The 27,645-nt window shown below is 43.7% G+C and overlaps 1 protein-coding gene across 1 annotated transcript in view; it reads left to right on the top strand.

Annotated features, from left to right (window-relative positions):
- The first annotated feature begins 18,607 nt into the window (after positions 1 to 18,607).
- The window catches only part of LOC141084901 (formyl peptide receptor 2-like), a 45,702-nt gene continuing 36,664 nt past the window's right edge, over positions 18,608 to 27,645 (top strand). Inside the window, exon 1 of the mRNA XM_073569853.1 lies at positions 18,608 to 18,689. Coding sequence (XP_073425954.1) covers positions 18,631 to 18,689 — 59 coding nt within the window. The 5' untranslated portion in view covers positions 18,608 to 18,630. The remainder of the gene's footprint in view (positions 18,690 to 27,645) is intronic.

Raw genomic sequence — 27,645 nt, 5'->3', positions numbered from 1 at the left:
CATTCACTGATACTTGGGTTATAGGAAAATAACACACTAAGGGTACATGATAATAAGACATGGAGTTTGGGATAATTATGTTGACACTTAGGCGCAGGATAATTACATTTTCTTGAATTAACCCTCCGTATTCTTGTACTTTCAGGCCTCTCCTGCTCTATTTAGAACTTGGGCTCCGCTCTGGTTTCCACCGTGGAGGGTTCGGCTTTTTAATGACCCCAATTCCCAGCATCGGCCCTGGTTTTAGATGCTGCCAGGTGCTGGTGGCATCAAAATACAGGATCTGCAAATTGTAATAAAAAATACCATTGCACTTTTTGTATTTATTTCTTTGCAAAAAATGTGAATATTATTCTTGCAATAAAGATCTGATGAGATGACTCTGCAACTCTGTGATTATTATAATATTTGGAAGTAATGGACCTGGGAACATTTCAACCTACAAGATTCCCACATGGTTTATATGTATGAGGTGGGAGGAGGGCATGTAAACCAAATGTTACTGTGTCCTGTGAAGTGTATACTGAGCATGCACGAGCTCCCAACAAGAAATTGTGTCGTCATGCACAGCCGTCCAATATGGAGGCACTGTTACTTTAAATGTTGCAGAACAGGAGAACTTTTCAACACCTGTGCATCTTTTCTGGTCTCTTCAGGTGTCTGTGCTTCTATATGCAGGGTCCTCAAACCCACATATAAAGGACTTGTTAATCATTCCTAGTATAGGATTCTGCCTCTAGAGGTCACTTCCCTGGATTCTCTGTGATGATCATTCTCACATTATTATTTTACAGCAACATTTCACATCAAAATCCTCACTCCACCCATGTTCTTCAGGCCAAACATTTAAAACATTTACACCCAATTAACAACATAGTGCAACCCTTCCCCCCTCCCTCCAGTGTAATCTATAAGTAGTTAATAGACAAAAGAGTGAAATTGGTTTACAGTTAAACAACCATCTATTGCAGAGCTTTTTGGTAAATAATGTTTCTTGTTTTACCTTCAGGTGCATATATAAAAAGATTTTTGGGGTTACTCACTCTAGAGCAAGCAAGTACAACTGTTCATGTGAGAAACACGGGCTCTCCAAATTAATGACGGTCACTTTAAGTGATTGACCTTGTGCTTTGTTTATAGTTATAGCAAATGCAAGTTAGATTGGGAACTGGAAATGCTTAAAATTGAAGGGCATGTCGCTTGGTAGCAAAGGTATATGCGGAATGAAAACATTTGCTCCCTTAGAGTTTCCATTAAGAATAATGGCTTCAATAACGTTGAGCATGAGACTCTTAATGCACAGTCTTGTGCCGTTACACATTTTTGGTGGGTCGAGGTTCCAAAGAAAATTTATTGTGGCTCCTATTTTTAAAGTGAGCTTATGCGGTGGCATTCCAGGAGGCTCCAAAAAATTCAGGAACTCTAATGGATACATTACAGCTTGTTCAAGTTCTATGACTGAATCAATGGACATGTATGTGGTCGCTAGACCAGGCAGCCTTCCCTGAATTAGTAGATTTATGGATATGACACTATCATTTTTAGGCGCTAGGATTGCACATTCACAAAGCAACTGACGGTTGGTAAAATGGTTACAAATATCAGGGAAAACTTGGTCAATAAATTCCATTACCAAAGATGTCATTTCACAAAAATCTTCAGGAAAGGAAATGAAACTAGTAGCGGAATTAGTAGGGAACCTGTCATTTCTAAGGCATAGTAGCTGGTGTGTAAATTTGGCCGCAGTTTTATTTCCCATCAAATGAACCCGCATATTAGTAGTAAGAGTTTGCTTCTGAACATGTATCCACAGATAAGATTTTAGACACGCATTCAGCTCATCCTATGTGCAAAAAATAAAGGTAACCAGCTCACCTGCTTTCTTGGCTAGTAGTGGTGCATGGAAGCTTGGATATTTTGTGAAGCCACACGTGGAGTAAATCAATAATAAAAATGTCTCCAGCTTCCAAATATTCAAAAATTTATTCAAGGCATAAGAACAAGGATAAATGGACATGCCCCATCATAGCGGAAAGACAATATGTTGTTTTTCAAGTTGCTTTGGGGTGAACATAATGGGAGATATATACTACCACCCACCAGTCAAATTACAACACACATGGTGTATAATCACAATAAAATTACATACCAAAAAAACAAAAAATAAGCAATAGTTAAAAACAATCTAATATAAGATGTATTACCAGGTATGGCAAAATATATACATGAACAATTCCAATGTGCAACAAAGAGAGGAAAAAAAAAAAAAGGTTGTATGTATCAATACTGAAACATAATCTCTTTGCGTACATTCAATCCATTTGGGACACATGTTTTAAGCTGAAACATCCAGAAAGCTTCTCTCATCATAAGGCGTCTTTTAAGATCACCGCCTCTCAATGGAACACATACTTTCTCAATTCCCATCACTTGAAACAAAGATATATTTCTTTGACGTTGGAAAATAAAATGTTTGGAGGCAAAAGATATATTCCGATTGGAGCTGCCAAGAGAAATTATGTCAGTTATGTGTTCAGAAATTCTTATTTTTGACTTTCTCGTGGTACAACCCACATAATTCAGTTTGCAATCTGTGCACATGATCACATATACAACATTCTTACTATTGCAGTTGATAAACTGCCGAATTTTAAATTGCTGCACGTTTTTACTATCTGAAAAAAATTGTATTACCTGAGAATGTGTACAGGTCCTGCATCTGGCTTCACCACATCGGTAAAATCCTTCATGTTGTAGCCAGGTACGTTTATTGCTTTGGACATCTGAAAAACAGGGAGAAATTATATTGCCTAATGTGGCTGCTTTTTTAGCCACTATATGGCAACCCTCTGACAAAAGAGCTGACAGAGTATCATCCTCATGTAAAATGCCTATAGTTTTACGAATATTTCGTTTAATGGCATTAAATTGTGGACTAAAATTAATGGAGCACACCAATTTTTTATTTTTTTTATTATCCATACCATTATGACCACATTTTTTTTGCAAATTCAATAAATTCTGTCTGTTTTTATTATTTACAATTTTTTTAAGCTCGATCCAATGCCCAATGAGGATAATCTCTTTTTTTTTTTTTTTTTAGTCTATTACAACAAGAATGAATTTCTTGTGTCAGCATCAGTGTGTCACTACAGTTTCTGGTAATTCTGGTGAGTTCCCCCACCGGAATTTCTTTTATAGTATGCTGGGTATGACTACTCCTGGCATGTAAGATCTTATTCCCCACAAGTGGCTCACAATGTGTAGAAGTAATGATGGAAGAGCCTGGAATACTATGTAATTTCAAATCTATAAAAGAAATACAGGTGAAATCCAACTGATAAGTAAAACACAAGTTATACTCATTATTGTTTAAATACCCGACAAATTTCATTATGGCAGACACATCTCCCCCCCCCCCCCCCAAAATAAAGAGGGTGTCATCAATGTATCTGCCATACCAGAAAATGTCGGGCACAAGCACATTCTCTACAGTATATAAAAATCTTTCTTCCCAATATGCCATAACCAAATTGGCGATGGAAGGTGAGCGTTTCCCCCCCATTGATACTCCCTTACACTGGAGAGAATAATGATGGTTGAACAAAAAATAATTTTGCTTTGAAATAAAACAAATTGCCAAAATGATATAGTCACTTAAATCCTTGGAATATTCACTATATTTATCCAGATGGAATTGAACCACTTCGATCATGATATGTTGCGGTATGGATGTGTACAAAGAAATAACGTCACATCCTAACCAGTGAAAGTTTTTTCCCCCATATGATTTTAGACAATTGATTCAAAACTTCTTTTGAATCCCTCACAAAACCTGCTGTGCGAATGCACAGGGGCTGTAACAGGGAGTCAAGCCAATGACTTCAATGTTCCATAAGGGAACCAATGCCCGATACTGATGGGCGCATTGGGGGAGGATTCACATTTTTATGCACTTTTGGCAAACCGTACAAAATTGGAACTACTGGGTGTTCAACTTTAATGTATTCAGATTGACTTTTAGTTATTACCCCAAGTGCCAATCCCTCATCAACAAATCTAAATAATTCCTGCTGGAATTTATTTGTAGGATCTGCGGCTAATCGTACATAGGTAGAATCATCTTTTAACAGGCTTTCAATTTGTTGTTGTTATTAGAGTTGAGCGACTTTTGGTTTTTTAGGGTCGCGTTTCGTTTCGTGAAACCCGACTTTTCCAAAAGTCGGGTCGAGCAAGATCGCCCGATTATAGGGAAAAGTCGGGGTCGTCCCGAAACCCAATGTAAGTCAATGGGGAATAAAAGTCGGCAGTGAGAGGAGGACAGGAAACACACCTACAGTGCCCATTTGAATGCCAAAAGCATCAATTCTTCTTACTTAAGCTTGTCAACCTTAATTAACTTCATAATACAAGTTACGCACTGAAAAATGGGGGTTATTTGGCTAAAGTTGGGGGGGGAGGGCTGGCTGCAGGTTTTCATGTGCCCTGGGCGAAAGAGCGCCCCTTTAACACATACCACAACTCATCATGCTCCAATACGGCAGATAAATAGCGGTATAGTACAATGAAAAATACCTCACTTTTTACATCTCATGACGAGGCCCATCTATTTCTCCATACAGAATCATTGGTCCCATATAATGTTTGAAACAGTATATGATGAGCTCCACATAATGCTACAGTATATGTTGGTCCCCATGGATGAAGCTCCACTGTCTTATGGGCCCAAATAATGCTACAAACATAATGGGCCCCATTTCTAATGCTCTAGTGTATAATGGGCCCTGTAAATGCTGCTCCAGTGTCTGATGTCCACCTTTGGAATGTTCCAGTGCATGGTGGGCCCCATCTATCATTCTCCAGAGTATAGTGCTCCCCAAAAATTGCTGTCCCAACATTGAAAACAATCAAATAAGTCTCCTCGCTAGGGAATCCCTGTACTTGTCTGGACAGGTGCTGTAGCTTGCTTAACAGCTCGCCAGCCGTTCTCACGCCCAGTATGGATTGCACGTGATTGCACAAAGGTTAGAAAGGGTACCGTATCCCCGGATAACATGTATGGATAGCGTACACATTCAAAATATATGTCTATACAGCATGAGGCAGGCTCAGACGGTGTTAGGCCCAGTATGGATTGCACGTGATTGCACAGAGGTTAGAAAGGGTACCGTATCCCCGGATAACATGTATGGATAGCGTACACGTTCAAAATATATGTCTATACAGCATGAGGCAGGCTCAGACGGTGTTAGGCCCAGTATGGATTGCACGTGATTGCACAAAGGTTAGAAAGGGTACCGTATCCCCGGATAACATGTATGGATAGCGTACACATTCAAAATATATGTCTCAGGAGGCAGGCTCAAACGGTGTTAGGCCCAGTATGGATTGCATGTGATTGCACAAAGGTTAGAAAGGGTACCGTATCCCTGGATAACATGTATGGATAGCGTACACATTCAAAATATATGTCTATACAGCATGAGGCAGGCTCAGACGGTGTTAGGCCCAGTATGGATTGCACGTGATTGCACAAAGGTTAGAAAGGGTACCGTATCCCCGGATAACATGTATGGATAGCGTACACATTCAAAATATATGTCTATACAGCATGAGGCAGGCTCAGACGGTGTTAGGCCCAGTATGGATTGCACGTGATTGCACAAAGGTTAGAAAGGGTACCGTATCCCTGGATAACATGTATGGATAGCGTACACATTCAAAATATATGTCTCAGGAGGCAGGCTCAGACGGTGTTAGGCCCAGTATGGATTGAACGTGATTGCACATAGGTTAGAAAGGGTACCGTATCCCCGGATAACATGTATGGATAGCGTACACATTCAAAATATATGTCTATACAGCATGAGGCAGGCTCAGACGGTGTTAGGCCCAGTATGGATTGCACGTGATTGCACAAAGGTTAGAAAGGGTACCGTATCCCTGGATAACATGTATGGATAGCGTACACATTCAAAATATATGTCTATACAGCATGAGGCAGGCTCAGACGGTGTTAGGCCCAGTATGGATTACACGTGATTGCACAAAGGTTAGAAAGGGTACCGTATCCCTGGATAACATGTATGGATAGCGTACACATTCAAAATATATGTCTCAGGAGGCAGGCTCAGACGGTGTTAGGCCCAGTATGGATCGCACGTGATTGCACAAAGGTTAGAAAGGGTACCGTATCCCCGGATAACATGTATGGATAGCGTACACATTCAAAATATATGTCTCAGGAGGCAGGCTCAGACGGTGTTAGGCCCAGTATGGATTGCACGTGATTGCACAAAGGTTAGAAAGGGTACCGTATCCCCGGATAACATGTATGGATAGCGTACACATTCAAAATATATGTCTCAGGAGGCAGGCTCAGACGGTGTTAGGCCCAGTATGGATTGCACGTGATTGCACAAAGGTTAGAAAGGGTACCGTATCCCCGGATAACATGTATGGATAGCGTACACATTCAAAATATATGTCTCAGGAGGCAGGCTCAGACGGTGTCAGGCACAGTATGGATTTGACGGCCCAGATTACACAGCGGAGGAGCAGGGAGAGGTAAAGATTGCAAATGCTGGGGCCCTGCCCAAGCAAGGGGGGCCCACTCGTGGGCGTCGGTACTGGCACTGGGCCCCTCATAGTACAGCGGTGTGTCTGACGGCGGGTGTGCACCACCACCGTCAGAGACACTTGATTGCACTATGAGGGACCCTGTGCCAGTGCCCGCGCCCAAGAGTCGGCCTACCCACCTGTCCAGGGCAACGGCACTCGCACGGTGTCGTGCGGTAGGTGGTGACCCCGGCCATGGGGGGGGAGGCAGCACAGTTAGGGAGTTTTAGAAAGTGGCATATGTTGATGTTGGACATTCAGCTGATGCAAAAGGCGAAATAGGTGAAGTACCAGGAAGAGGTGGACCAAAGCAAGCCATTTTTCTGTCACCCTATGTGTCATCAGGGGAAGGTGGGACAAAATCCTTGGAAACCCATGCGTGGTTCATTTTAATGAAGGTTAGATCATCCACATTTTGGGTTGACAGACGGGTCCTTTTTTCTGTCAGGATTGATCCAGCTGCACTGAAGACACTTTCCGATAGCACACTTGCAGCTGGGCAAGCGAGCTCCTGTAAGGCATATTGGGCCAATTCAGGCCAGGTGTCCAGTTTAGCGGCCCAATAGTCAAAGGGGAATGACCTGTGTGGGAGAACATCGATATGGGAGGAAAAGTAGTTTGTAACCATAGTTGACAACTGCTGTCTCCTGTCACTTTCCATCGATGCAGTATTACCAGTTGTGTGAGCGGTATTTGAAAAATCAGTCCACAACATTGTCATGAAACCCCTGTCTCCAACGCCACTTTTGCTGTGTGCACCACGAACACCTCTGCCAAGCTGCCCCCGGCCCGTACGGCTCGTGTGAGAACCATCACCGCTGCTGTGTGCTGGGAATGCCTCAAGCAACCGATTTACCAGAGTTGCTTGTTTATTAGCCAATATTAGGTCAAGGTTCTCCTGTGGCATGATGTTTTGTAATTTGCCTTTATAGCGTGGATCCAGGATGCTGGCCAACCAGTAGTCGTCATCGTTCATCATTTTGGCAATGCGGGGGTCCCTTTTTAGGATCCGCAAGGCATAATCTGACATGTGGGCCAATGTTCCCGGTGTCAATGATGCACTGCGAGTGCTGGTTGGAGGAGCACTTTCTGGCAAATCCACATCCCTCCAGTCACGCACAAACCCTGTACCAGACCTTGCCACGCCAACATTTTCACTTGCCCCATGAGATGCATCCTCCTCCCCTAAGTAATCATCCTCCTCCTCCTCCTCCTCCTCTTCTTTCTCCACCTCGTCCAGGAGAGGTCCCTGAGCAGACAATGGCTGAATGTCATCAAGGATTCCCTCCTCCTATTCCTCCTCATCAACATTGGCTGCAGACGCCTGCTCCTTAAGGTGCGTCAAAGTTTGCATGAGCAGACGCATAAGTGGGATGCTCATGCTTAGGATGGCATCGTCTGCGCTTACCAGCCGTGTGCATTCCTCAAAAAACTGAAGGACTTTACAAAGGTCTTTCAGCTTCGACCACTGCATGCCTGTCAACTCCATGTCTGCTCTCAAAGTGCCTGGCCGTGTATCCTCCCACAAATGCATTATGGCCTGCCTCTGCTCGCACAGCCGCTCCACCATATGCAGGGTGGAGTTCCACCTTGTTGCAATGTCGATAATGAGGCGGTGGTTGGGAAGGTGGAGCAATCGCTGCAGCTTCTGCATACGAACGGAGTGTACAGGCGACCGGCGGATGTGCGCGCACAGTCTTCGCACCTTCTGGAGCAGGGCTGTTAACTCCGGATAATTTTTGAGGAAGCACTGCACCACCAGGTTCAAGGTGTGAGCCAAGCAAGGTATGTGGCTGAGTTTTGAAAGGGCTATGGCTGCCACAAAATTACGGCCGTTATCACTAACTACCTTGCCTGCCTCAAGATGTACACTGCCCAGCCATGACTCAGTTTGTCGCTTCAAGTACTCGGCCAGCACCTCGGCGGTGTGTCTGTCGCCCAAACACATCATCTGCAACACAGCCTGCTGACGCTTTCCACTAGCTGCTCGATAGGGGGACACATCGTGTGCAACAGTGGCAGCTGCAGATGGAGTGCTCGTACGACTGCGCTCTGTGGACGAGCTTTCGCTTCTGGAGGAGGAGGAGGACGAGGGTGGAACGCCTACAGCCAACTGTTTCCTATACCGTGGGCTAGGCAGCACTGTCCCACCACCGCTGTCCCCTGTGGACCCTGCATCCACCACATTAACCCAGTGCGCAGTGATGGACACGTAACGGCCCTGGCCATGCCGACTGGACCATGCATCAGTTGTGAGGTGCACCTTTCCGCTCACTGACTGCTTGAGTGCATGGACAATGCGGTCTTTCACATGATGGTGGAGGGCTGGGATGGCTTTGCGAGAGAAGAAGTGGCGACTGGGTAGGTCATAGCGTGGTACTGCATAGGCCATGAGTTCGCGGAAAGCTGTGCTTTCCACCAACCGAAAGGGCATCATCTCAAACGAGATTAGTTTGGCAATGTGGGCGTTCAAACCCAGTGTACGCGGATGAGAGACTGAGTACTTTCTTGACCTACTCATAGTGTCTGGGAGGGTGAGCTGGACTTGAGAGCTGCATATGGTGGAAGTAGCGGTGGACAGGGCGGACTGAGAGAGGGTTGATGATGGTGATGGAGTTGGTGTTCTTTCTGATGGCCTAGAATCAGTCTTTCGTTGATATAACAGTGGGATTCCCTGACTGCTGTGGTCTTGCAACGACACCTCAACATTTGCTGCTGTGCTAACCGGTGGGCTTACAGTGGGGGAAACAATGTAGCGTTGCTGACTACCTTCGTTGTGATCAGTTGCACATGTGGCACTTGAGATTTGGTGTTGTGTCCACGCTTGCAAGTGCATGCTGGTTAAATGTCTAAGCATGCAACTGGTATTCAAATTTTTCAGATTTTTCCCTCGGCTAAAGGTCTTTGCACACTTCTTACAGATAACCTTGGCCTGATCATGAGGATTTTGTTCAAAAAAGTGCCACACTGCACTCTTCCTACTTTGGCAGACATTTTGCGGCCTAGCACGCTGTGATCTTTTGACCCTCTGGACAAGCTGTCCAGCAACTCTTTTGATGTTTGGAACCTGTCTTTGGAGTGCTCCGGGCCTGCCAGATAACAGCTGTTGCGATGTCGATGTCTGCTGTGGATGCTCCTCATCTGAGCTATTGGAAGCAGCACCCTCTTCCCCCAATGGATGCCAATCTGGGTCAACAACTGGGTCATCCATCACCTCCTCTTCTATGTCATGTGCACCTTTCTCTGTGTCACCGTGTATGGTGGTATAGTGTGCGAGAAGGGGCACCTGAGTCTCATCAGGGTCAAAATCTGGCTCTGTACACTGCGAGGACAATGTAGTGCTCTGAGTGAATGTACCAGCAGAATCATCCATCAGCGGCTGTGCATCAGTGCACTCCATGTCAGATTCATCTTGTCCTGGGTAATTCACCATTTCACTTGATAATCCAGGCATGGTATGTGAAAACAGCTCCATGGAGTAATCAGTAGTATGGCCTGCGTCATCCTTCAATCTTGGTTGGGGTGAAGGACACAAGGAAAGGTGTGGTTCATGAACATGAGCCTCCAATGACGACTCAGTGCTTTTACTTTTTACAACTGAAGAAGAAGAGGCGATAGAGCTGGAGGCTGAGTCAGCAATGTAAGACAAAACTTTTTCCTGATGCTCTGCCTTTAAAAGCGGTTTGCCAACTCCTAGAAAACTAAGCGTTCGAGGCCTTATGTAGCCAGACGATGACGCAGGGTCAGCACCTCCTGCATTCGGTCCTATTTTGCTCTTGCCACTACCATCAGATCCACCACCAACACCATCATTACCAGCTGCCAACCCCCGCCCAATTCCACGGCCTCTTCCACCAGCCTTCCTCATTTTTGGTAGAAATGTAGACAAAATCCAACAAACTATATAGTAATGTAAAACAAGGTACAAGGTGTCTATAGGACAGGGGAGATTTAGAATTTCTGCACACACTTGTGGACAGTGGACACTTTTGGATTGTGTGAGGCCCACTGATATCTGAGCGCTATGTGACAGGCTCGATGGCACAGCTGCCTGTGACCAAAGTGACGAGAGGATAATGGAGATTTTGAATCTCTGCGCACACTTTTGGACACTGGACACTTGTGGATTGTGTGAGGCCCACTGATATCTGAGCGCTATGTGACAGGCTCGATGGCACAGCTGCCTGTGACCAAAGTGACGAGAGGATAATGGAGATTTTGAATCTCTGCGCACACTTTTGGACACTGGACACTTGTGGATTGTGTGAGGCCCACTGATATCTGAGCGCTATGTGACAGGCTCGATGGCACAGCTGCCTGTGACCAAAGTGACGAGAGGATAATGGAGATTTTGAATCTCTGCGCACACTTTTGGACACTGGACACTTGTGGATTGTGTGAGGCCCACTGATATCTGAGCGCTATGTGACACGCTCGATGGCACAGCTGCCTGTGACCAAAGTGACGAGAGGATAATGGAGATTTTGAATCTCTGCGCACACTTTTGGACACTGGACACTTGTGGATTGTGTGAGGCCCACTGATATCTGAGCGCTATGTGACAGGCTCGATGGCACAGCTGTGACAAAAGTGACTAGAGGATAAGGGAGATTGGATTGCTTTTAAAAAAGCAGTTTGCGGAGCAGTAGGTAAACAGCAATGCCAGCGTGTCAGGAAGCCTTAAAAGGCAGCCCAACAACCAACACCACTGATACACCACAATATAGCCTCCCCTTGCACTGCACACACAGTGACTTGTGTGTTGTGCAGGCCAAATCGCTAGCAGCAGAAGCAGTTTTTTTGTCTTCTTCCCTGCCTAACGCTCTCCCTACAGAATCAGCAGCAACCTCTCCCTATACTAAGATCGGCAGAAGTAAGATGGCGGTCGGCATGCACGCCCTTTTATACCCCCTGTGACGCCCACCAAAGCAAGCCAATCACTTGCATGCTCTTCTGAAAGATGGTGGTGACCCGTGCCTAGGTCATCACATTGCCCACAGTGTCCGTGGATCCTGATTGGCTGAAAAAGAGCGCAAAACAAACTTTTGAAACGCGACTTTGGCGCGCAAGTCGCCGACCTCGTGGCCGACCTCATCCTAGGGTCGGGTTTCGTTTCATGAAACCCGACTTTGCCAAAAGTCGGCGACTTTTGAATTTTTTCGACCCGTTTCGCTCAACTCTAGTTGTTATGCTTCCGTATCCATTGCAACAGTCAGGCCACCCGTATCAGCTTTTTTTATAGTAATTTGAGACCTGTTTTTAATTTCTTTAAGCGCTTTGCGCTGCTGAAAATTCAGATTACACTTAATCTTATCATTAGATAGGGTGGACTGATAAAGTAATCTCAGATCACGCTCCATAGTACACTGGAATTTTTCCATACAGTCAGACCTGGAGCTGACTGGATAGAAATATGGATTTCTCGTTAATAAATATTGAGCCTGGTTCCCTGATTTGTTTGACTCCATACCCTCCTTTTTGAGCTCCTCAAGATTTTTTTATAGCAAGTTGTTCTTTAAACATAAACTCACCAAATACATTTACAGAAACATCATCACAATTACCAGTTTCACATGATTCCTCACTAAAAAATGTTTTCTAACTGTGAGGTTACGAATGAAATGATTAATATCCAAAAGTGTCTGTAAAAGGTCAAAGGTTTTATCTGGTTCAAAATAAAGTCCCAACGAGAGAACCTGACACTGTTCTTTAGTTAAATTACAACTAGATAAATTCAGCACTTTGGAAAAATCAAAAACATCTTTAAAAGAAGAAAAAAAATTGTCAGCGGTTACTTTTTGTTGCGGGTGGTCATCCTTGTATGCACACCTGTGCTTACGCCCACCCCGCTTTTTCCGTTTTTTGAAAAATGTCTTTGTTTTTTTATAGTATGAATTGTTCTTCACATGAAAACTTTCAGTTGGGATATTATCCTCATAATACACTTCATTCATACTATTATTTAATGATTCCGCATCTGAGGAGCTAAATGACACATGCCGCTCCAGTGATTCTGTCAATCTGCCATGCTGTTTCAAAATAGAGCGAGGTGCGCATGTGGATTTAGTCCACCTTCCCCATGTTAAAGGTTTTGGAAATCATTTTCTATCCAAATCCAGCTTTAAACTTCTCCACAGCAGTATCACGGACCTGCCTGTTGTGTTCCTTGGTCTTCATGATGCTCTCTGTGCTTCGAACAGAACCCTGAGACTATCACAGAGCAGGTGCATTTATACGGAGACTTGATTACACACAGGTAGATTATATTTATCATCATTAGTCATTTAAGACAACATTGGATCAGTCAGAGATCCACAATGGACTTCTGGAGTGAGTTTGCTGCACTGAAAGTAAAGGGGCCAAATAATATTGCATGCCCCACTTTTCAGTTTGTGAATTTCCACAAAAATTTAAAATAACCAATAAATTTTGTTCAACTTCACAATTGTGTTTCACTTGTTGTTGATTCTTCACCAATTGCATTTGGTATCTTTATGTTTGAAGCATGATATGTGGGAAAAGGTTAAAAAGTTCCAGGGAGCCGAATACTTTCACAAGGCACTGTATATAATATAAGTAACAGATAACATTAAGGAGTCATTAAGTGGATATTAATTGTTAATAGTCAAAGTCGACATTAATAATTAATATAGGACCTCAATAAAAGTCGTAAGTATTTCTCCCCTTTTACATATTATTTTCTCACACAGCCAGTGGTGCCATAATTGAGGTGACCATGACGTGCACTCTAAATCACCTGGATCGTCATGGGACACATATGGATTATCATCGGATAGGTGAGAAATATGTTTGTTTTGTCTTTTACAGGTGACATGAGCTTCAATGGATTAGACATAAAGGTGAGTATAATGCTTTTTTATTTGTATTTCAAAGAAAGATGTCAGTGTCATTATTTCAATTATAGGACTTCATTCTGGGTTGCTTTTTTTTACAAACTTACTATGGGATTAGTAATGGGGGCATCTTATAGATGCCTCTCCATTACTAACCCCTGAACTTGATCTCAGTTAACAATATAAAGCTGACACCAACCCCCAAACCTATTACTCCACTTGCCACAACATATCTGAGCAAGTGCAAAGAACCGGGCAAAGTACAAGAATTGATGCATCTGATAGATGCGCCTTTTCTTGGGCAGTGGTGGGCTGCTCTTTTTAGGCTGAGGAAGCCAATATCCATTTCCTCTTCCCAGTCCAAAAATACCAGCCCAAGGTGTTTGCTTTAGTTTAGCTGGTTGTCAAAAATGGAGGCGACCTCATGCTGTTTTTTTTAAACTATTTATTTAAATAATTTAAAAAAAAAAGTGTGGGACACCAATATTCCAGATATCCGGCCGTGATAAAATGGACAGCTGGGAACTGCAGCCTGCAGCTGTCTGTTTTGCTTGCGCTGGTTATCAAAAATACAAGAGACCCCATGTCACTTTTTTTTTAAATTTATTTATAGCAAAAGTGCCGGCTGATGAATACTGTCATCAGCGACAGCGGGCATACGCTGATGAGAGTAGAATTCTCCCCAGCTAACACCTGTCAGAGCTTCTGGCTCACATGCTGTCATCTGACATCATGGGAACTGCAGTCCTCTGACCAGTGGTAACAATGTTACCACCGATCAGAAATGCTGATGTTTCTCACACTGTCACACAGATGTTAGCATGGGAAACAGATGATTTTCAGCTGCTGAACCCGAACAATAACACAGACCTCCTGGAGAAGTCTGTGTTCGAAGTCTGTGTCCAAACATTAGGTTTTCAGTACGGACCCCGAACTTTACTGTTTGGGTTCGCCCATCACTTCTGGTAAGTACTGAAATAACTTTCTGCACACACAGTACTGATTGCTAACAAAGGGAAAAATAGCCATAAAAACAAAAATGCTGGATTGGTCCCTTAATAAAATGACACAATGATTACATAATATTCTGTTTAGTGATGAGCGAATTTGTTTGGAAAATGATCACCAAACACAAATTCGGCATGAATATGGCACATTCGGATTCGTGATTAGAAATCAGAGCAAAATTTTATAAAATCTGTAAAATTCGGTAACATTCGGTAAAAGTGCAGGAAAATATTTGCATTCCCACAAAAATATTTTCAGCACTTTAGCAATGATAATGGTGGTAAATCATAAAAGTTTGGCATGTGTTTGAAGAGGGGAGGGGGTTTGCAGAGATTGGAGGTGCGGCGTTCTTTTAAGCAGTCATTTTTGTTCTCTAACTTTATGTGTGTAAATTGCAGATAGCCTATCAGAGCGCAGGAAACACCCACAATGTTCTGACACAACGGCTTGTGTCATTGGCTGCTGAAATCACATGTCCCTCTCCATATAAATAGCAGACATCTTGTTTTAGCACCATTTTGACACTGTAAGAGAGCAGAGAGGCTGCTCCTGACACTGCCACTCTTAACAGCAAGATTTTAGCTAGTTGGTTAGGCGGTTGTATATCAGTCAGATAGTGTTACTAGGTAGTGTCCTGTATGGCTGTAAAATTTACCTTCTGGAATTTGTTTTTTGTTGGGCCTTTACTGAGGTCCACAGACAAAGCCAGCAGGGCACGTGTTGTACACTGCTTCTATTGTTCTCCGTGCATGAGCATAGCATTCTAATTAATATTTTTTCACTAGGTAAATGTGAAAATGCCTGCCAGATCACACATTTTAGCTAGGTGGTTGTATATCAGTCACATAGTGTAGCGAGCTACTGTCCAGTATGGCTGTTAAGTTTACCTTCTAGCATTTTTTTTCTTTTTTGGACATTCCTGAGGTCCACAAAGAAAGACAGAAGGGCACGTGTTGTGCACTGCTTCTATTGTGCTCCATTCACGAGTATAGCATTATAATTCACATATGTAGCTAGTGACAAAAAAAATAATCAGCCTGCTGCTTCCCACCATGTAATTTAGTGCTGTGGCGAGATAAAACTGTCTGCAGACCTAAAGGCCCTTTTACATTTAGCGATGCACCAGCGATCCGACCCGGTCAGGATCGCTGGTGCATCGCTAAATGATCGCTAGTGAGCTTTCACACAGAAAGACCTCACAGCGATGCAGCAGCGACGCAGCGCACGATACTCACCTTTCACACACAGCGATCCTGACGTCCTCCCGCCCGCATCCAGCGCCGCTCGTCTCCCACAGCAGGAAGCCCAGCAGGAAGCAGACGACGAGAAATGGAGCCGCCCGATCTCGCGCGATGAGCGCGAGACAGACGGTCAGAGGTAAGTATCACACATAGTGATATCGCTAGCAATATCGCTATAACGTCACAAAGTCACTGACGTTTTAGCGATATTGCTAGCAATATCGCTATGTGTCAAACTCCCTTAAGGCACATTATAATTTTTTCTGTTGCTAAATGTGAAACAGCCTGCTGTATCCCACATTGTAATTTTGTGGCAGTGATATGAACCTATCTTCAGACATAAGGCACATAAAAAAATAAATAATTTTTCAGTTGCAAAAAGTTAGACACCCGTCTTATCACACTTTGTCATTTGGTTGGGTTGAAATCAAGCTGTAGAGGCCTGATCCATAGGCCACAAAAAAGTCTTCTGCTATTAACTTCATACAGCGAGGGACCTGACTTTAAAATGGTTTGTAGAATCTAGCACGTTATAGAGGTCTGATCCATAGGCCATGTGACGCTAGTCACTTCTCACGGTCAAGCCGTGAGTCAGAGTGGTCAAGGAGTCCAAGGTCAGAAACCAGGAGGGTACGTCATAAACAGACAAAAGTGTAGTCAGGTAACGTTCTGAGGTCAGAGTACTGTGAGGATAACGGATCAGGTTCTGAAGTGGTTAAACAGGTGGATTTTCGGAACAAAGTCCAAAGTCAGGCCACAGATCAAGCATATAGAACTCATGGCACAGGAAAGCACAAAGCACAAACCTCACAAGATGAATGTACATCTGGCAGTACTCAGCTCAGTTAAGAAGCATGACCATTAATTGGAATAATGAACACATGAGACAGCCGACGCACCGCAGTCACAGATTGGCAAACTGAGCTATCAATAAACACACCGACGGCTCAGCACGCCCCTTAATCAGATTGGATGGCCATGCTGTCAATCACAGGACTAACAAAAAATTCTTCTGTTATTAACAGCATACAGTGAGGGACCTGACTTTAAAAATAGTTTGTAGCATCTGGTGTGTTATAGAGGTCTGATCCATAGGCCACCAAAAATTATTTTATTAACCGCAAACAGTAAGGGACCTGACTTTAAAATAGTTTGTACCATCTAGTGTGTTATAGAGGCCTGATCCGAAGGCCATAAAAAAGTCTTCTGCTATTAACTTCATGCAGTAAGGGACCTGACTTTAAAATCGTTTGTAGTATCTAGTGTGTTATAGAGGCCTGATCCATAGGCCACAAAAAAAATTCTTCTGTTTCTAGTGTCATACATTGGGGAACCTGACTTTAAAATTGTTTGTAGCATAACTTCTTTGTCATACAGGCCTCCTCCACACTCAAACAATTATTTTTTTCTGTGACTAACACGATACAGCATGCCATATTTCCACTTTCAATTTACTGTCGCTGAAATTCAGCTGTTTGCAGAGGTGGTGCAGAGTTTAAAATCTAATATTTTGTTGTAATACTGAGCTCCTACCACACTATACCGTACTAGTACTGTGGAGGTCGCTACCCTCCCTTTGATGTGGGCTCTGGCACTGAGCCCACATCTTTCCTGAGACATGTCAGCTGTTTTGAACAGCTGACGTGTGCCCGCAATAGCCAAGGGTGTAATCGCAATCCACCTGCAGCTATTAACTAGTTAAATGCCGCTGTTAACCTCTAACAGCGGCTTTTAATGCATCCTTCTGGCCATCGGGCCAGAAATTCGTGTACCGGTGATCCCGTCACATGATCGCGGGTCATGGGTTCATTGGCATGTCAACCAGAGGTCTAGTTGACAGTGCCGGATTGCTATGAGCGTCGATCACTGGGCGGCGCTCATAGCAAGTGAGCAATTCTACTACATAGAGGCGATGTGAGCATCGCCTGTATGTAGCAGAGCCGATTGGGCTATGGCAGCTTCTAGTCTCCCATGGAGACTATTGAATCATGCCAAAAGTAAAACAAAAATTTTTTTAAAAATATTAAAAAGTAAAGAAAAATAAAAGTTCAAATCACCCCCTTTTCACCCCATTCAAAATAAAACAATAAAAAAACAAACATACACATATTTGGTATCACTGTGTTCAGAATCGCCCAATCATTAAAAAAAAGGATTAACCTGATGGCCCTCATTTCTTTAAATGTGAACACTCCTTGTTGGGTGTCCATCTGCTGCATTGGGTGTAGTAGAAGAACTGTCGGTCCCTATTATGCTTTTTCTACTGTGGTGAAATTGATGCCACTTTTGTGGTGTCTGCCAATAATTTTTGGAAATGTGAACACTCCTGGTTTGGTCTCTTTCATACGTGTTCCTTGGACTCAACTACCTGTGTTACTCCTTAAATTTTTCTGACAATGGTAGTCTACAAAACTTAAATTTGTGCCAGCTGAGTGTGGCTCAGCATGAAAGCAGGTAGAGGTGTTGCACGTAGTATCAGGGCTCCCAGCAAAGGGGGCCTACACCTATCCCTCATCCACCTCGTCTTACTGTCATATTCAACTGAAAGCTGTAAATGCTGTCCCAGACCCCGATGCCTCATGCCTGGCTGATTGCTGCAGTGCCATGCTAAATTCTGTACTGTGGGTACATTGAGGCCACTGTCCTGGTGTCTGCCCTCATTTGATGTGTTTTGGCAGCATTTGGGGCCGTTATAAGGTGTTGTGCATGCATTTGTTTTTGCCTCCCATTGACCTGAATGGTGTTCGGTAATGTTCAGCGACTATTCGAAGAATTAATCTGTGAATATTGCAAATTTTGTGAACCTAATCCAAACTGAACATTGAAATATTCGCTCATCTCTAATTCTCTCATCTCTAATTCTGTTGTATTATTATTAGTTATTTTTTTTTTTTAGGTGAATCCCCAGAATGGACACTGAGGATGATAATCTGACCTTATGTAATGCAACTCTGCGCTACAATAACCGGTGAGTTTATTTTCCTATTTCTTTATTTCTCATGAGACATCAGTGCAGACTCCATTAAAGGGAATCTGTCACCCCATTTTCAGCCTATAAGCTGTGGCCACTGCCATCAGGAGCTTATCTACAGCATTCTGTAATGCTGTAGATTATCCCCCGATTAAACCTGAAAGATAAGAAAAACACGTTAGATTATACTCACCGGGGGCGGAGTCGGGTGCGATGGGTGTTGCGGTCCGGTCCGGTGCCTCCCATCTTCATTCGATGATGTCCTCCTCCTTGCTTCTCCCTTGGCTCCTGCGCAGGGGGCAGAGAAAGTACTGCAGTGCGCAGGCGACGGGAAAGGCAGAGAGGTCCCGTGCCTGCACACTGCAGTACTTTACTCTGCCCTCAACAGGGCAGATAACGTACACCTGCGCAGGAGCCAAGGGAGAAGCAAGGAGGAGGACATCATCGTATGAAGGTGGGAGGCACCGGACCGGATCGAGTGCTAGGGTAAGTATAATCTAAGTCTTTTTTTCTTATCTTTCAGGTAACATCGAGGGCTTATCTACAGCATTACAGAATGCTGCAGATAAGCCCCTGATGGCTGTGGCCACAGCTTATAGGCCAAAAATGGGGTGACAGATTCCCTTTAACATCTATATCCGAGCCTCCACCCCCGATTACATCAGTATTCATAGGGATAAATTAGCTCTACCTGTAACATGATTATTCTTACCATAATGACCCATCAAACTAGTCAGTGTCCTCCATCAGGCATCAGTGCTGTCTGTGGTGCAGAGGACTCGGCTTTGCATTGAGGCCAGAGCCCGACTTAGACTTTTCACTGCATTCACTTTTTAGGAACACACAGTGGCACAGGACAAGTTTATTAAGCTAAAAATCCTATTAAAAGCAGCAGACATGAACAAAACACATAGAAAAACAAGTCTGACACATCTGAATATGTCCTTACTAAAGCCTTTTAGATGTTCTTGTTTTAAGGGTTGTCTGGTTAAAATAAAAGTGGGAGAGGCCTGTCAATCACCTGCAGTTGAACTTAGAAAATCTGTCCTGGGGCAGAACCAGACTAGTCTTGTCTCTGACTATGATCTTATAACTATACTTTCTCTGAAATGCCGGGGAGTTTAGAAGAAAAATATACCTGGCTTTAAGGCCGGCATCACACTACATGCAGTCGTAGCTCCAGTCCAGAGTGCCTGCGGCAGTGCCGGGTGTTGATGCGAGAGACTCGTGCGAGTTTCTCACATCACACACGGTAGTGTGATCCCAGCCTTATCGTGCTGTTGGCTCTGATTCACGTTGCTTATGGTTAGTGCATAAATGGACTAACAGGTTCCTTTTAGAAGTTGGAGTATTTGAATTTTGTGAAATGTTAAGGATGGACATATCTGCAGGAACAAGCTGTTGGGTATCACTCTGGTCTCTGGATACAAGATTACAAATTTCAAAAACTGACCGTCACATCCAAGCACAAGCACAGTGTGAGCAGGTGCTTTCCTAGAGTCACCGACTCATACATATTCAAGCAAAAAAGGAAACACATTGTAGCGCCAAACCATGCAAACATGAAAAATGAATAATGAATTGCATTACTGCATTAGAAGTATTAAAAATTTAGAAAGTTTAGCGCATAAAATGGCCAAGTTATGTGTACCTGGAAGCCACGTTAAGGCATTTCTCGTTTTCCAGGTCCCTATTCTATGCCAATCCTCACTTAGTGAGGATTGGCATAGAATAGGGACCTGGTACACACATAACTCTGGATACAAGATAACATGAATTCCAGCTTCTCCTCGTGAACTTGGATATATTTTGATAGTAATGTTGCCCTACGCACCAATAAAAAACTCTTTGAAAAAAAAAATTATAAAATATTGCCCCGCAAGTAGTGTTGAGCATTCCGATACTGCAATATCGGGTATCGGCCGATATTCGCTGTATCAGAGTTCCGATACTGAGTTCCGATACTTTTAGAATATCGAATACAGGAATCGGAAGTTCCTATAATGCAATGAGCCATTTTATTCAGCCAATGAGGAATCCTAAGAAGTGTGGGCACATCCTGTTATGCATGTTAGGCATGTTAACTAATGGCATGGCTGTGATTGGCTGCGAGCAGACCACCCAGCTGCTCCTCCCCCAGACACACGATGAACAGTGATCTATGGAAAGTGAAACTAGTGAGGGAGGAGGAAATGACCAGTTCTCATTTCAATGCCAGAACACACCCCTCCGGACATTTATCTTAGAAGCAAGAGATGATATCTTGGAAACCATGCAGACTAGCCACAGAAGCTAAATTACTTATTGTCAGCATTCTGCAGCCCAGATATGCACTGAGATTATGTGAAAAGCCCAGACAACCCGTTTAACATAGTCAATATCTTTGTAACTCCGAACGTCTTAAAAAAAAAAATTAATTCCTGCTATTCCATTTGATTGGGCTAAACCTCTATGCCTTTAATGTCTCCTCCACCTCCCCCAATACATTTTTGTGTCCCATTGACTTGCATTGGTTTCCGGTATCGGAATCGGCGATATCCGATATTTTTGGGGTATCGGTCCGATCCAATCCGATATTTCCCGATATCGGAAGGTATCGCTCAACACTACCCGCAAGATAAAAGCATAATATGTTCATGGGATAACTAATGTTTTCTAAAGGAAAGCAATGCCATAAAATAATACCATAAAAAACCCACAGGTACAGTCATGGCCAAAAGTATTGACCCCCCTGCAATTCTGTCAGATAATATTCAGTTTCTTCCTGAAAATGATTGCAAACACAAATTCTTTGGTATTATTATCTTCATTTAATTTGTCTTAAATGAAAAAACGCAAAAGAGAATGAAGCAAAAAGCAAAACATTGATCATTTCACACAAAACTCCAAAAATGGGCCGGACAAAAGTATTGGCACCCTCAGCCTAATACTTGGTTGCACAACCTTTAGCCAAAATAACTGCGACCAACCGCTTCCGGTAACCATCAATGAGTTTCTTACAATGCTCTGCTGGAATTTTAGACCATTCTTCTTTGGCAAACTACTCCAGGTCCCTGATATTTGAAGGGTGCCTTCTCCAAACTGCCATTTTTAGATCTCTCCACAGGTGTTCTATGGGATTCAGGTCTGGACTCATTGCTGGCCACCTTAGAAGTCTCCAGTGCTTTCTCTCAAACCATTTTCTAGTGCTTTTTGAAGTGTGTTTTGGGTTATTGTCCTGCCCATGACCTCTGAGGTAGACCCAGCTTTCTCACACTGGGCCCTAAATTATGCTGCAAAATTTGTTGGTAGTCTTCTGACTTCATAATGCCATGCACACGGTCAAGCAGTCCAGTGCCAGAGGCAGCAAAGCAACCCCAAAACATCAGGGAACCTCCGCCATGTTTGACTGTAGGGACCATGTACTTTTCTTTGAATGCCTCTTTTTTCTCCTGTAAACTCTATGTTGATGCTTTTGCCCTAAAAGCTCTACTTTTGTCTCATCTGACCAAAGAATATTCTTCCAAAATGTTTTAGGCTTTTTCAGGTAAGTTTTGGCAAACTCCAGCCTGGCTTTTTTATGTCTCGGGGTAAGAAGTGGAGTCTTCCTGGGTCTCCTACCATACAGTCCCTTTTCATTCAGATGCCGACAGATAGTACGGGTTGACACCGTTGTACCCTCGGACTGCAGGGCAGCTTGAACTTGTTTGGATGTTAGTGGAGGTTCTTTATCCAACATCCGCACAATCTTGCGTTGAAATCTCTTGTCAATTTTTCTTTTCCGGCCACATCTAGGGAGGTTAGCCACAGTGCCATGGGCTTTAAACTTCTTGATGACACTGCGCACGGTAGACACAGGAACATTCAGGTCTTTGGAGATGAGATGGACTTGTAGCCTTGAGATTGCTCATGCTTCCTCACAATTTAGTTTCTCAAGTCCTCAGACAGTTCTTTGGTCTTCTTTCTTTTCTCCATGCTCAATGTGGTACACACAAGGACACAGGACAGAGGTTGAGTCAACTTTAATCCATGTCAACTGGCTGCAAGTGTGATTTAGTTATTGCCAACACCTGTTAGGTGCCACAGGTAAGTTATAGGTGCTGTAAATTACACAAATTAGAGAAGCATCACATGATTTTTCGAACGGTGCCAATACTTTTGTCCACCCTCTTTTTTATGCTTGGTGTGGAATTATATCCAATTTGGCTTTAGGACAATTCTTTTTGTGTTTTTTCATTTAAGACAAATTAAATGAAGATAATAATACCAAAGAATTTGTGTTTGCAATCATTTTCAGGAAGAAACTGAGTATTATCTGACAGAATTGCAGGGGTGTCAATACTTTTGGCCATGACTGTATTCTATATATTTCTACCTACTTGACAACTCCCCAATTGCTTTGGTACCATTACTTTACTAGTCCTGTTAAGCTGTTATGAACATGTCCTGCAGTGATGATGCGCTGTACAGCAACAGGTGCACATGACCACTGCAGCCAATCAGTTGCCTCAGTAGTGATGTCTACATTCAGGCACAAATCTACTGAAGCCACTGATTGGCTGTAACGGTCATATGGACATGTAGAGTACAGCTCATCATCATTGCATGACAAGTACATAATAACCCAAAACAGAGCAACAAAGTGATGGAACTGCTGGAGCAGCAGGTAAATTATCAGGTACTGCACATGGGAGAAAAAAAATGGATGTGGTTGTGCTGTATTTTGCAGCCTAACAGGTGTTTACTGGCAATATTTTGGTAGGCCCCCTCACAAATCTGTTTTTTATGTCTGTATGCAGTTCATTGTTTAAGGACCTCAAATACAGACACACGCACAACAGATGAATTCAATGGGTGTACACACATGTCAGGTTTTTCCCAGACATATCAGGTCTTTATATGTCACACATGTGCACACTGATGACATAAACCGGTGCTTGAGAAAAAGTGGAGCAATTCGCACTATTCCCCGGTGCCGGCTGTGGAAGGCTGAGGTCAGTGAGACCAGGAGACCGTGATGGAAGTTGTATTTTTCAGCACACCACCAAACAAAAAGTGCATTAATCCTTTTATCACCGAAGGCTATTTGCACTTTATTGACCAGCCCAAATTTTACAATTCTGGCCACTGTCACTTTATGATATAATAACTCTGGAATGATTCAATGGGCCCCACTGATTCTGACTCTTTTTTATGACTTCATGGTAGAAGAAAAATTTCATCTATATAGCTGGCGTATATTTGTGTAAGGCTACTTTCACACATCAGGTTTTCGGCGTCAGGCGCGATCCGGCGTCGTGCCGGAATGCCGGATCCGGCAAATGTTTTGTAAAACCTGATGTGCCGGATCCGGTTTTCTGCCAGATCCGTCTTGTTCTTGACAGACAAAACCGGATCCGTCTCATCCGGTTCATCCGTTTTTCTATCCGTTTTTCGACGGATTACGCCGGATCCGGTTTTTAAAATTGACCCTTGTGGCCTTCCGAACGGGATTGGCTACTGGAAAACTATATATAGCATGTTCCTACAGCCCTTCTTTGACAGGTTGTAGAGGAGAAAGTGCAGGTTGGAGAGAAGAGCAAGTTACTGGCGAAGATGGATGTTGTCATTGGAAATATTTTGAAGAATTTGGCGGATTTTATAGCGGAGGCGAATCGTTTGAGGGTGATTGTTCTGGAGAAGAAGAGAGAGCGAGACAGCAGCGCATCAGGCATCGTAGACGACGTTTGTGGATCCACCCCATCACAGCCAAGAGAATGACGCATGGGGTCTATTCTACACTCTGCATGGACCTTCGACGAAACACGGATACATTTTTTGGATATGTTCGGATGAAAATGGAGAATTTTGATTACTTGGTGGAGCGCATTGCACACCTCATAAGAAAAGTGGACACCTATTGCCGCTTCTCTGTTTCACCCGCAGAGCGTCTGATGGTGACTTTAAGGTAAGCCACATTTATTGGATGTGATCGCATCAGAGCACACTTTCACTGCAATCTTGTTGGTAGTAGTTTGTATCTCCAAGTGTTATAGCTCAGTTTTGGTATGTAATGCTGTGATTTAAAACTATTTATTGTTTTTTAATTCCCCACAGATTTCTTGCAACTGGAGAATCCCTTTCATCACTGCATTTCCAGTACAGACTCGGGATTTCCACCATATCTGGAATTGTGAAGTACACATGCCGTGCACTGTGGGACTCCTTAGCTGAAGAGTTTTTACCAGAGCCCACAACAGAGAGGTGGATTGAAATTGCTGACAAGTTTCAACAGATATGTCAGTTTCCCAACTGCTTGGGTGCTGTGGACGGGAAACATATCCGCATTGTAAAGCCAGCCGGATCGGGATCGGAATATTTCAATTACAAGAAATATTTTTCAATTGTCCTCATGGCCATCGCTGACGCGGAATACAAATTTATTGCGGTTGATATTGGGGCCTATGGCCACTCCAATGACTCTCAAGTTTTCAAACTGTCTGCCATGGGGCGTAAACTGTATGGAAACACCTTCCAGTTCCCACCACCTAGACCGCTGCCGCAAACATCTGGTCCACCTATGCCATTTGTCTGTGTAGGGGATGAAGCCTTCCAGCTGTCAGAACACCTTTTGAAACCATACTCTAGCAGAGGATTGACAAGACCAAAACGCATTTTTAATTACCGCCTCACAAGAGCAAGAAGAATGGTTGAATGTACCTTTGGTATTCTGACAGCCAAATGGCGGGTCCTATTGACTGCGATCAACCTCAAGACAGAAACTGTGGACGAGGTGATCAAAGCTTGCGTGGTACTCCACAATTTTGTTAGCTGCAAGGAACCCATTTCCATTGAGGACACCTCTGAAGAAACCACCTTGCAAGATTACCATGACATTACCACTAGAAGTTCTGTGACGGTTTCAGTAATGAGGGACAATTTTGCACTATACTTTGTCACCTCAAGGCAGAGTACACTGGCAGGATGACAGAGTGTGAAAGATTTGTGCCCTAACCAAACTTGTGTACCTTCTGTACCAACAGTACATACCTTTGCCAACCAAAGTTGGCTATCTTGTCATGGTCTCTATTTTTAGCTTTAGGCCACAGGTGTGTACCTGGTTGTGTTTTATGCAAAGTATTTCACCTTTTAACAAAAGTTGTGTACATTGTTAGGAAATCACCAACAATAAACACAACTTTTCAGGTGAAATACTTTGCTTCAAACACAACCAGGAACACAACTGTGGCAAAAAGCTAAAATTTGCCCACAGTTATATACCTGGTTTTGAATACCTTTTTACCTTTTAAATACCCTGTATTTAACCTTTTTTTTAAACATATTTCGCCGCAGAAAGAAATGACAGACAACCAGTGTAAACAATAATTTAACTTTTATTTAAAATATTTTTTTTTTGTAAACTGTTTTTAAAGTTAAAAAAACTTTTTTAATAAAGGTTTGAAACCAACCAAATGGGCATTTTTATTACAAAAAAAACATTATAACTCGGTGTAGTGTGGGGTGGAAATACTGCTGGAGGGGCTGCGGGACACTTCGACAATGGGAGTGTGGAGAGAGGACTGGGATCATGGTGGGGAAGGAACAGTTAGAGGTGATGGTGTGGAAAAAGCTACAGAATGGGTGGACATGTGGGAGGCAGAAGAGGTGGTGGGCGGTGGAGTGGAGGGTTGGGCAGGGACTGTAGGAGCAGATGATGTTGATGGAAAATTGTATGGGGAAGGAGTTTGGTACGGGGAAGGAGTTTGGTACGGGGCAGGTTGCTGGAAGTGGGGAGATGTCTGGTACTGGGGAGGTTGCTGGTACTGGTGAGGTTGCTGGTATGTAATAGGAGGGGGAGGATGGAAAGTGGCTGGAGGGGGTGCAGATGTAATAGGAGGGGGAGGATGGAAAGTGGCTGGAGGGGGTGCAGGTGGGAGGTAACCTGCTGTAGAGCACCGTGACACGAATGCATTACATGCATCTGCTGGGTAGGAGATAGTCTTGCCATGCGCTCCACAGCAGACCTGAAAAAGGTGTGGTTTGGCGAAGATCTTGCTTCTGAATGCATGGTTTGCAGAAGTGTCTTCACCTCCAGAATGCTGGAGTTGATCTGCTGAAAGCCTGCGGAGATTTGCTCTGACAAGACTTTGAGACAGTTCTGGAAAGATGCATTCAGATGCAAGAACTCTGGCGCATAACTCTTTTCCTGACCCCTCTGCCGCTGCCGCCCAGTACCCGCAGGTGTACTAGAGGTGGCAGGGGCAGAAGGGTGGGGTAAAGGGAAAGCGATCTCTTCACCAGCAGCTTCATTTAATGTAGGCGGCCACGATGCTCCTGTGCTGGTGGATGGGACAGATGGGTCGAATGTGTGGGAAGGCTGGGAAGGTGCAGATGTACCGGGGCGGTCGAAGTGTCCCTCGGTGCCGGTCTCCTCAGGGATCGCCCCAGAAGGGTCCAATTGTGCAGGCTCCCGAGTGCTGCTCACCGTGCTGTGGAATAAAGAGAAAAAAAAACAATTATAATAGTGACATGGTATGGCCCTGGCTGAAAAAAAAAAGTTACATCTAAACATTTTTTTGTCACATGTGGTGTGTAATATTTACCTTCTGGTGAGCATTGTTTCCCGGAGGAACGACAGGGCTTGTGCGTACTTGTACTTGCTCCTGCATCCTCCAGATCCACTCGGGGCCCGCATCTCTTTATTGAACTCCTTCTTGAAACGATCCCTCACAGACCGCCACCGCTTCACAATTCTCTCCCCTGAAACGAGAAAGGACAAAGTGGTTAGTATACAACATCAGTGTTTCCCAAACTCCAGTCCTCATGGTCCCCAGGGGTCATGTTTTCAGGATTTCCAAAGTAAATAGAAATCCTGAACACATGATCCATGAGGACTGGAGTTCGGGAAACACTGGTTTAAATCAAGCAACCGGTACTGTATATACTTACGCTCTTTAATCTGTGCCCGAGCTTCGAGGTCCTCCCAGCGGTCCAC

This window comes from Dendrobates tinctorius, unplaced genomic scaffold (assembly GCF_039654945.1).
Source record: "Dendrobates tinctorius isolate UK_male_01 unplaced genomic scaffold, ASM3965494v1 ptg000028l, whole genome shotgun sequence".
Classification (NCBI taxonomy): Eukaryota; Metazoa; Chordata; class Amphibia; order Anura; family Dendrobatidae; genus Dendrobates; species Dendrobates tinctorius.
The sequence above is the reverse complement of the archived record's forward strand: the minus strand, read 5'-3'. Positions and strand labels throughout refer to the sequence as shown.